Raw genomic sequence first — 12,374 nt, 5'->3', positions numbered from 1 at the left:
GTTGACAACATTTTTTTTTATCTAAAAAAGGGGTAATTAAATAAGGATGATGATTCTAAAGACAAACTTGGCGAGTAATTAAGTACAGTTCACACTCACAGTTAAAGGTAGGATGGTAAACGTGAAGAAAACAATTTGAATTTTTGAAACACATGATGGAATTGAAGAATTCTTGGAGTGTGAAAAAAGGAAGAGAAAAGGATGGTTGATGCACGATGGAATATTGGGTTAGGCAGCAGTCTCTATAAAGACATTAAAAAAAAATAGATGGATTGAAGTGTGTGTGTGTTGTTTCATGACAAAAGCCAGCTGCCAAGGATGAATCAATCAACAAGTTTCATTGAATATTGTTGTATTCCGCCATTCCAAGACACTGCTTCTTACACACACTGTGCACTTGCATATTTTATTGCTCAAATATATTTGCAACAAAATGTTAACATTGTCAATTATATATACCATCTTGATATTGATTTAAATTGGATAAAAAAAAAACATGAGTATACCATATTCTTTAATATATTTTCTGTTGCTCTTTTTTTATATATATTGTAATTGTAAAGATTTTATATTGTAAATTAATTAGAAATCATCTTAAATATAATAATTTATAATTGAATAATAAGATAAAAAAAATTAACTAAATTCAAATACAATTAGTATATTTTAATTAAATTTTATAGTATGAAAATACATCATAATTTAAAAAACATGTATTGTCATTTCAACTTTGTGAAGCTGAGCCTACAAACAAGGTTGGATTATGCTCTTTGCTCTGCTCCAGCGCCCACTTGCCAGCTGGATCCTGTTCATCCAGTGCCACGCCACCTAAGCTTTTTTTTGGGGACTCCAGAATGCTACCACTCTCGTAAAATGAAAACCAATTAATAAAAATAATCATTTGAGTTTTAATTAGTATTTGAAAATGATATGTATTGAAAGTGTGTTTTAAATTACAAAGAAATATTGTACCCAAGAAAATTACAAAAGAAATCAATTTTATACTGAATTTAACCAAAAAAATAAATATAAATATATTAAAAAGGTAATTTAATTTGATTTATAAAATTAAAACTAAACTGAAACAAAGCAAAAAAAAGGATTTTTTTTTTTACAATTCTTTACGTTTATTGATTTGATCAGCTTTCATTTTTTTTTATATCAATTTGAATGTTTAAAATGATTTAGAATTAAAAAAAAAACACTTTTCAATAAGTTTCATAACTAAACTCGTATCATAAAATTTGATGTACTAAAATTTAAATAAATAAATACGTAGCTATATTGTTTACTCAATGCACCCGAAATTTAATTAAAAGATTGGTTTTTAAAAGAAAATGATCAAGTTAAAAATAATTAATCAATGTAAAAATACCAATCATTAATCATTAATAGCTACTATTATAAATGCTCAATCAGATTAAGTTAATTGATAGAATCTATCATAAAATTCGATAAATTAAAAATATTCTTCTGAAAAAAAAAAGATGAGATGATCATAAGCTAGAGGCAAACATTTCAATCCAACTTTGCAGGGTTTTTCTATTCGAGATAATGGCAACCGTTGATGATGCATCGTAGGGTCCACATGTTGCTGCAGGTTCTGACGCATGAGGAAACAAAAGTAGTTGTAGTATTTTTTGTCAGAACCAGGCAATGAAGAAGGTTCCTCGTTCTCTTTTATGTTTCACTAATGACCGCGTATAAGAATACAAGATTATAGCCACATCAGTTTCCCCCGTAGAGCACTACATTATGAGTATATATAATCACAATCAAACTTGTCAAATTAAGATATCATTAAAAAAAATCTCTAAAAATTAGATTGATATCCCCATCATAATTAAGGGTTATTTATCACACCAATATTTTAACAATTTCAGCTTTAGTTGAATATTGGGTATTTTAATTATCTCTTTTCCAATGTATGCAAACAAAGATTAATTCCATCTAAATCCCCCTTAAAAAGAAAGAGATTAACTGCGTGTGTAGCCTCCAAAAGACAATTTTTTAAATCACTTTATTTTACTATTATATTGATAATAAATACAGTATAATATTTTCCTTCCATTCCATAATAAGCATATAAAAATCGTGCGGGCATGTGAATGGAATTTTCAATTTAACACATATGCATATACAAACCTGGCAGTTGACATGTAAAGATAAAGGCATTATATCTCTGACTCCTGGATTTTTAATTTAAAACATCATGAATAATGGCCATTATCGCGCACAATCTCAAGTCACGAGCATGATCTAATTTGTTCATGATTCTAATATATAACAATTGAATTATAAGAGGGTTAGAAATACTTATTTATTTTATAACAAGTGATTTATTCCTCTTACGACCCGTAGTCTACGCATAGCAGAAGCAATAATTAGTTGAATTGAAGCTTAGTATTTAATGAAAGAAAAGGTTTTCCAGTTTGGTTTTTCTTTCCTGTACTAATAAGTAATACCAATTATTACACCAGCATTCTCCAACCTAAAAACAATAATTGATGTAGAAAATTTTTCAATTATTACGAGTAATAAACATCATTAAATAACATTTTAATATGTTTGTGTATTTTTCTATCGCAATTTATCATCTCTTTCTTTGATGATAACCTATTTATTACCTTTTAGTTTTTTTTTTTTGACAGGTTTATTACCTTTTAGCTGGAAGTTTCTTTGTTGACCCATTCAAATATATATACCAAAGTGGTACTGTGATGTCACACAAATTTCTTGCATGGACTTTGTTTCGGACGTATATGTTCCTCAAATTGAGCATAAATAAATAATCCTAGAATTGACAAGATGTGTGTAAACAAAATAGTATTAAGAACTGATAGTCATAGCTTAACTACACCGTTTGGACTAATGAATTGAACCTCGATCTAGAATATAAGATTATATTAGAGATTAAGGCTTGTGATTATTTATGATTATTAGGTGGTTATATGTAATCGTCTCTAACTGCTTATAAAACATGCGTAACAACTCCAAAATATTGTCCTATTTTGGTGAAAGTGGGTGTACCAATCTTATTAGTTGTCTTAATTTACAACTTTATTCATTTGGATTCTGGCTCGAAAGCTAGCAATGCAAGGTTGTACAGATAGTAGCTGATGCAATTTTCTGCCGATCAACTCCTCATACTTTAGCCCAAAAGGGAAGAACAGCTATATATATAACTAACTATTTCATTTGATAATTAATTGTTCCATCATCAGGAATTAAGATTAAGAAATACTTTGTTGGAATCAAGGTGCAAGTGGAGAAAAACTTCTTTTTTTCCTTATAAGAAGGAAATTATTAGTGGACCTTGACTTTAGGAATATGCCAGAAACTTCATAATCAATTGACAAAGAAGAGAAAGCTAACTATCGTTATTATATTTAACTATATCTTTCTTTTCTTAGCTGAAATTGGATATCTCTGTAGATCGACTTCATAAGGTTATGGTTTCATTTAGCATTTCGGTAAATCTAAAAACACAGAGATAGTTAACTGGTCAAAATCATAAGAGGAAATCAGGTTATTAGAATTATATTATCGTTTGTCTAATGGATGAAGGGCAAATTATAAAAGGTTAATTAGAAGCATACTCAAATTTAGAACACCAATAGTGTAAAAAAAAACTTTATTAGAAAATGACATACTTACAAATTAAAACATTAACCTAATATATAGTAAAAAACCTAATAAAATATTAAAAAAATTATACACAACTTATTAATTAACTTTTAAAATAATTATTTTAAAGTAATTTAAATAATAACATGTGATTAAATAATAATATAAAATTATTTTATATTATCGCTTAATTGACATTAAACTCATATATATATATATATATATATATATATATATATATATATATATGTGATTTCAAATTTATAATAGATCACATAATTATATAGATTTGTAGGGGAATCAAATTATTCATTCAGATCGTTTTTATAATTCTAAATTCTCCAATTAATAGAAATTCAAATCTAAAGAGTTCTAGAACAAAAACAAGCAAACTAAAAATTAACAAACTGAAGGTGTAGAAGGTGCGGTTTAATTAATAATTTCATGACACGTTTTCTTTTGTAGGAAGGATTGCAAGACAAGGTTGAATTACGCCATTAACTACTCAAGTTCTTGAAACCTTTTCAATTTGGTATTATTAAGCAAGGAATATTGCACAAACAAGTAACCATTTGGATTGTTGAGGTGGTGGTTATGACTTATGGCACTATCGTTTTCTATAGTGTACAACTATGGTCGAATTAACTACTCTTTTTTCCAAGTTATTGGTTAAGAATATGTAGTCATAACCCTACTATTTTATATGTTCACTTTGAGTATGATTGAAGAAAATAATGTTACCAAGCGTTCTGTGGATGAAAATCCGGCTATGGCACAATCCTGCTTAGGCGAAGATGCCAATCCCCAAGTAAAAGATCTTCAGTAATATAAATTGAAAGAGTTGAAGTAGGAGCACTTTCCATAGAGTTCTACATGAGAATTTGTTCCAAATGTGAAAGAAAGTTTAATTTTCATGCCGTGAGAGTAAACAATTTTATATTGTCAACTATTTTCTTTGGTCTTTTTATAGGAAATAAGTTTTAGTATAAAATATATTAAAATTTGTTTCTTATAAAAAGAATAAAAAATAATATTACAAATCATTATTAATAGAACTTAAGTTATTATAAAACTCAACAAACTCATCATAAATTATAATCTTAAATTATAATCTGTAATGGCATAATAGTATAAAATAAAAACTTTCTTAAAAATGACAAATAAAAAAGGGTAATAAATGTTTTTTCTAATATGAACTTTCATTTTTTTACTAGTTCTTAAAATATGTTCATAACTGCATGTTTGACAAAATCATAAATTAAACAACGTTTATTTGGCTAGAAGAATACTGAATCATAGAAATGACAGTATTTGTGTGAAGGATACATAGGCCATTAATTTACATTGGCAGCCTTGTTAAATGGATTGAATTCCACCAAAGCAGGCTATAATACCCACAAGTTAACTTATTCCAAACCCATTTATGGTTTGTACCCAGCTTGGAGGACAAGCAAAGCGACCAATTAGTACAAGCACCTGAGCAATTAAGGCTGCATTATTGGCTGAACACCAATCATAGCTTTGCCTTCATCATTGGTATAGAATAGGAAAATACAACAAAGTGGCAAGTGGGTCATTACTCACTACTCACTAGTTTGGCAATGGCTTTAACTAATACTCCTACGCTATAAGCTTACTCTAACATGTAAAGATAAATGTTAACTAATGTTTTCAGAAATTTTAAAATAAAAAGGTTATTAAGATATGTTAAATTATAATATTTATGATTTTTTTTTGTTTTTATATGACTTTTATAATAAATATTTTTTAAATCTTTAATCAGTATCCTTGATTAACAAGATCCATATGTAAATTAAGCTACCATATCACGTGTTTAATGCTAATTTGGTGAATAAGCCCCCTTTTTTTTTTATGGAAGGGCTCTTTTTGCAAGAAATTTGAAAGGTCCTTCATGCATTGGTCAGAACAGACAAGGATGACCCATTTGAGACTTTGAACTATGTGTCAGTGGCAAAAGTGATGGGTGAATAATTTGGCAAAAGGGGATAAGGAGAAGGGGTGTGATTGGCTGCACCATAAGAAAACCAAAGTGGGAATGCTTTGCATTCAGGAAGCAAAGCAGTGAAGGACCATGTTTCTTACATGTGAGGATTGTCCCTCTTCCATGTGCATTTATTGAGTCCTTTTTTAGCTCATGTCTACTTGAGCAAGCATTTCATCTTGTTTTTATCTAACAAAAGTGCTTTAAGTAAATTCTCAGGGAAAGGTTCAGCATTGTGCATTATTGGAGGTACAATATCTCATCATGATTACGACTCTGTTAATGTAGACCAAATAGGAAATATATTTAACATCTTAGGTAAATACGTTTCATAGGTTAGATTTGAAGTGATCTATGAGCCAAAAGGAGAAGGCATTAGTAGAGTTCTATATTTATTATAGTCTTATAGACGTTATTTAATTTTGCTTTGAATTTCTGAGTTTGGTGAGAGAAGAAATTGGTTCCTTCTATCTCCATTCCTTACTAAATTTTGGAGATGAAAATTCGCTTTCAAAAGCTGTGCAGGAGCATGTTTGTTGGCCCTAGGCCTAGTTATTAGTTATATATATCCATGATGGTAGAGAAAACAATACATTATTGATGTTGCCATGTTGGACAACAATTACAAATGCAAGAAGGGGGAATTAAATACACTGTTTCTCTCAAACGAAGCACTACAAAAGCATCCAATGAAGTTATATTTATAGGGTTTATTCCAGAATTTGGTTTTGATTTTTTAGAGAATTAAATTGATGTCATTCTTAACTTTTTATAAATTAGATTAATATCAATTACAATGAATGCCATTAAACTTAGATTAATTGTCAACTTGGCTAGAGAGAAATAGATCATCAAATCACTTATCAAACTGATTAAACATTGCTTACAACCCAATTATTTAAGAATCGAAAATGCTAACTGTATTTAAGATTATACACAAAGTTTGAAACAATTTTAGTTGTTCCATTACAATTCTTCCGACTATTTGCAACAGCAATCTTTAGTTAATTAATGTCGAGCTTTCCTTTTGATTACAATTTTGTGTGTGAAAAAATTGGTAGAACAGAGAGACCCCGAATACCACTGAATGGCTGTAAATGACATGTTAGTAAGCCAGCAGAGATCCAACCGGACAAAAGTGTGCAGTGAAAGAATCTAAAAAACTTGAGAGAAATTTAAAAATTGAAAGGGAAAAATAAAGAAAACCAATTAATCAATATAGGCATTGCTTCCCCTCTCTCTCATCTGGGATAGAAACTGATGGGCCTGCCTTTCTGCATTAGATACAACTTTTTTTTTTAAATAATATTAATTTGTCAGCTTACTGAGAAAGCTTTTAAAAATTAAGTTGATAAAAATTTGGTTAAATTGATTTTTTAGTTCCCTAATTTATTTTTTAAATTCAATTTAATCCTTTATTTTTTTATTCAATTTAATTTTCTAATTTTTTAAATTGATTCAATTTTATCCTTCAATCTAAATTATAAGAAATTACACTTTGTTTGAATTGATTTATTTTTTAATTCAGTTTTGCCCTTCAAAATCATCACAAAGTGATTTTAAAATACCACAAAATACACATTTTTCAAAATCAATTTTAAAAATTAGAGGATCAAATTGAAAAAAAAAACTAAATAACCAAATTGAATCCAAAAAAATTAGAGGATCAAATTAAACATAAATAATAAATTAGAGGACAAAAAAACTAATTTAACCTAAAAAAATTCCGGAAAAAAAAAGTGAGAGTGAGTTAATAAATGTCTTAACATTTTAAATTCATGGTCTCTGTAACCTTCTATTTACTTCTGGCCCAATAATACGGAACTTGTGTCCTTAACAGGATCCAAGTCCAACAACTATAGCAACCGTGACCGTTCACTCTGGTCAATGACAACAAATTCATAGATAATTTAAATTTGTCTGTTCAGAAATAGTGTGACCAAATAATGGTAAAATGTTGGTGCAAAAAATATGATATTAATATTGAATAGTAAGAAATATTTTCACTAGTTTATCAGTTGTCTTGAACATACGTTTTTAGCTTATATAACGGATTGATCAATTATTATCATAATTTTGAACATAAGTTTTCATCTAGAACATAATGCTGAGATGTTAATCAATTATTATATGAGATTAAATGCAATGAACATTTAGAAATCCAGTTGACGCAATTAAAATCTAGGAGATCAACCACACATGTAATACTTTAGAGACTAAAAATATATTTAAACCTAATTAAAACATGTCGGAGGCCCTAGAGAGCTCTTGGTTGTCCTTATATGAGTGTTGGGGTAGGGACAGGAAAACCAAATACAGAAACTTATTAATGGAAGTAAGTTATACAGATAACCATGAAGCCTCACTATTGGCAGGCTGTCAGAAATCATCAAAGTAGCTCTGCTTAGATCTTACAATGGCCAAAAGAAAATGACTAGGATTAAGAAAGAAACAACATATTCTTATTTCTTCCCCCATCAATTCTGTCTTTCACTACCAAGGATCATTTCATTGGTGAAGAAATATTTTGAACCACAAAGCTGATCTTTTGCGGTATCTTTTCAGTCCATTCTTGTAATCCACATACACGAGCCCAAACCGAAGACTGTACCCTGCATTCCATTCAAAATTGTCCAACAATGACCATGCAAAGTATCCTTTCACCCTCACTCCATTCCTACCAGATTCAAAGTTTGAGCCTTAGCTTACAATTGTTGAGTCCAGAAAAAAAAGAGGTCTAAGTAAATTTCATAAGAATTATAACTAAAATGTTCACTTTAAACTCACCTTATGGCCCTTTGAAGATACAAAAGATGGTGACTGATATAATCAATCCTCGTTCTGTCATTAAGTAACATTTTCCCATCATTAACCTCATCAATTCCTGCAAAAATTCAAATAACACAATTCATGGAAACGGAAAAACTAGCATTTTTTACCATGGCAAAATATCAATTTTAGGAAAAAAAAGTGACAGAATATTGCAGAAAATTTTACCATTTTCTGTTATGTAGATAATTGGGTTGTTAAATTTCTCCTTAGTGTATTCTAGTAGACCTTGAATTCCTGGTGGATAGACGTAGAGCCAGTCTGAGGCTGCCTGCAAAATTATTCATTTCTCAACTCCTTTCTGAAAAATTCTTATCGAGTAGGTATAGTGAAAAATAAAGTGCAACTATTCGTAAATAGAGTAAACTCTTGGTTAACTAGTACTAATGAAGTGATAACTATACAAGTACCTTTGGACCAATGAGAAGCCCATTTCTTACAGCTGATGCAAGTGCAACAAAATGAATCGTGGGTAAGCAAGTGAATGAGGAAAATTCAATAGAAGTTAATAGGAAAGTGTGTAAGAGCTTCACATAGAATGACTTACTAGTAAATCTAACGCAGGCGTCTGTAAAGGCAGTTGGCCTTTCACGTGGGCAAGGAGAACTAGTTGCATAAGTTGAAGTGTAATAGTTTAACCCTATGAAATCATAGGACCCTTTAACCATCAAGTATTCCCTTTTGGTAAACTTTGGCAAACGACCTCCAACTCTGTTAACCATTACAGCAGGATATGTTCCAGAGTAAAGTGGTTCCATGAACCTTGAGTAAACACAAAAAGAGGAGTTAGACCTGACTGTGTCACCAGAAAAGGTTAAAAAACTTGGAGTTGTTATGGTATTCATACTTGTTAACTGGAGAATGGTAGTATGATTTTGATTAGTTAAAACATTCATAGGTTGCTATTTATACTGGATTCTCAGTTCCCACAATAAATTCTTAATCAGCAACCAATAAATGCTTTATGATTCATTCATCAAGGTACTAAAATGCAGGATAAATATGAGTACTGCCGTACCAGAGTAATCCCCCAAAACAAAAACAGCACAAACTGATGCAGCTTGCATAGTGAAACGGAACTTGCAATCCAAAAGCTCTTTAATTTGTTCGAATACTGAGAAATTGAATTTGTAACTGAGAAAATGCTCAAACTTTTTTATTTTTCCTCCCCTCCCCAAGTCTGTTATTGATTACAATATATAGAAGTTCAAGTCTCTATTGAGTTGAGGAATTTCTAGGGTAAATCTCAGACAAAATCAAATTTAAGGCATTCCTAATGCTAATGGTCAATGACATAATGCTTAATAAAAGGAAATAAATTAGTGGCTCAAAAGCCTCAGACTTTTTAAAATAAAAAAGGAAACAAAGAAAGGGCTAATTTTCTGCCACGAAATCCTACTCTTTTTGTACTGCATCACAAGCTGTTGCGAAACTTAACATAACTGGAAACAAGAAGAGTGTTTCTAAGTGGCAAAGACACTTACCAGTCATACATAAAGGCAAGACCTCGATATGCAGCTTCTCTGTCCTCTTTTGATTGAGAAAGTGGCACAACCCAAGCAGAATTCAGTGTTACCCCAATTTGACCCTTCTGAGAAGCCTATTAGAAAATCATCCACTGTCAATTAATCTTGTACTGACCACATATTGAATGATTTTTGTCTTAAATTCTAACCAATTATATTCGCTGTTGTATTAAAAATAATTATAATAATGCATTTACCTGGAACTTCTCCCTGTAGACCTTTACTGCTGCAGCATGAGCAAGAATGAGGTGGTGTGTAACTAAATAGGGCTCGGTAGTAGAATCACCAGCAGTGCAGTTAGCAAACCACTTGGAGCATCTATTGGGTGGGGATCCACCACTTCCATAACCTCCATTGCTATATAGCACTGGCTCGTTTAATGTAATCCAGTGCTTAACCCTGTCACCAAATTCCCTGAAGCATACTTCTGCATAATTTGCAAAATCTTGCCTGTTTGCAAAATCAAAGTACCGATTCTTCATCAGTTGGGAGTAAATAATAGGAACAAGTCCATTTTCAATCTATTCTAGATAACATATTTCACTATTGCTTACTCAATTTTGGGACTAAGAAAACCACCATATTCGTCTTCAAGAGCTTGAGGGAAATCAGAGTGAAATAGAGTTATAAAGGGCTGCTGTCCTGTAAACCAAAAAGGTATATATAATTTAGTTTGATTTGGAGTATCATGAGAGAGAGGAAGAGAGAGAAAATTAACTTCTGCTGACCATTTGCTATCAGTTCATTTATGAGATTGTTGTAATATGTGATGCCTTCTTGGTTAACTCCTCCCTGCAGGTTTCCACCTAAATTCAAGGTAGTTTAAGCTTAATTGCATTATGAACACATCGATATCTATGTGCAATTCAAAGTGCTAATAATTCCCTTAAAATCATGCAAACTAATTATCCAAAACCTAAAAAATAAATAACTATTTATCAAACAACTAATCTGAGGATAATTAAAGGATGATTAGAGTTTCTCACGAGGTAGTATCCTTGGCCAAGAGATGGAGAACCTGTAGGCATTGAATCCAATATCCTTCATCATGGCCACATCTTCCTGGAAAAAAAATTGTGTGAGCAAACAATAAAATCTCAAAAGCGAAGGAAATTCATCTAGATCTCTAAACTCAAATTAGAAGAATGAAAGTACCTTGTAGCGGTGGTATGAATCAATGGCAACATCCCCATTACTGTGGTCTGCTATTCTATCTGAACAACAGAGAAAAATGTCTCAATATTTGGAGTTTGTTTCATTATTCAGTAAACCAACTCTGTTCTATCTGAAAGTACCTTGTATAGACCAACTTCAAAATGAGAAAGGACCAAGAAACATTGCTTATATTGCTAACAGAGATAAATTGATGATCATTGTTTTTCTCATTCCACGTATTAGCCCCCCAAAATCAATTTGGTCAAGCAAATAAATGGAATGGGGGGTCATTGAAGTAAATCTTCTTCAATGCTAACCCAATAAATATTTTACCATTATCCTTATTATTTTTGTTTTTAACTTAAGCTTGCCCCATTCAACTCTTTGGGTATTATTCGTCGGTTTAATATATATGGTTGCCCAGTGGTTGGGAAATGGTCAAAGGAGAAGGGAGGGGGAAGAGGTCGCGAGTTCGAATTATCCCGAGTGACATTTCTACCAAAGCTAACAAACCAATATTTGTGGATAAAAAAAAAAAAAGGTGGCTACTACTAACAAAACAATGAAATATATTGACAAAGGGAAATAACCATGAAACAATGCTACTCAAAATGAACAAACAAAGAAATATGATGGGAAAAAGAAGAGAGGAGATGCAAACCTGGGTGGCTATGAGTGAAGGTGTCCCATATACTAGGTCCCTTGCCACCTTCACGTGCTGCACCTTCATACTTCACATCCCAAGTACATAAAAAGAAAGAAAATGCAAATAAGATCCAACCCTTTTACATAGAAAGATTAAAAGACTAAAGATTTAAACAAGTTGGGACAGAACAAAACCTGGTAAGCTGAAGAAGCTGTTCCAAAGAAGAAATCTGCTGAAAAACTGCTACGATTAAGAGAAGCTGCGGCTAAGTGAAAAAGAGAAAGTGCTGCAAGGAGAAGAAGAACAACCTTAACCCACATTTTCAAATCTGAACGAATTCAATTCTCAAACTTTGGGTTGCACCCTTAAACTGAACTTTATATTATTATATAGTTTATATTTATGAGGGTTCTTTGTCTTTTAGCAAGTGAAAAGGCAGAGAAAATGCAAGAAAAAAAGGATAACTTTATTATACTATACTATTATTATATTATATTGTTTTCTTAAATTATATCATTCGTTAAAGTTCTTGAAATGAAAAGATGCCATTATTCTTGAGAAGGGAAAATAGGTTCCATGCTTAAACTAC

The 12,374-nt window shown here is 31.0% G+C and overlaps 1 protein-coding gene across 1 annotated transcript; it reads right to left on the bottom strand.

Annotated features, from left to right (window-relative positions):
• Nucleotides 1-7,831: 7,831 nt before the first annotated feature.
• LOC114368065 (beta-glucosidase 24-like) lies at nucleotides 7,832-12,161 on the bottom strand. The gene is made up of 13 exons (XM_028325414.1): nucleotides 11,980-12,161; nucleotides 11,801-11,870; nucleotides 11,140-11,198; nucleotides 10,971-11,046; nucleotides 10,713-10,790; nucleotides 10,539-10,626; nucleotides 10,182-10,434; nucleotides 9,943-10,058; nucleotides 9,006-9,220; nucleotides 8,869-8,900; nucleotides 8,627-8,729; nucleotides 8,417-8,513; nucleotides 7,832-8,306 (listed from the first exon to the last, which is right to left on the bottom strand). The coding sequence occupies exons 1-13, from the start codon at nucleotides 12,103-12,105 to the stop codon at nucleotides 8,138-8,140; spliced, it is 1,482 nt and encodes a 493-aa protein (XP_028181215.1). The 5' UTR covers nucleotides 12,106-12,161; the 3' UTR covers nucleotides 7,832-8,137.
• Nucleotides 12,162-12,374: the final 213 nt, after the last annotated feature.

This window comes from Glycine soja, chromosome 9, assembly GCF_004193775.1.
Source record: "Glycine soja cultivar W05 chromosome 9, ASM419377v2, whole genome shotgun sequence".
Classification (NCBI taxonomy): Eukaryota; Viridiplantae; Streptophyta; class Magnoliopsida; order Fabales; family Fabaceae; genus Glycine; species Glycine soja.
This window is presented reverse-complemented; position numbering and strand designations above follow the sequence as displayed.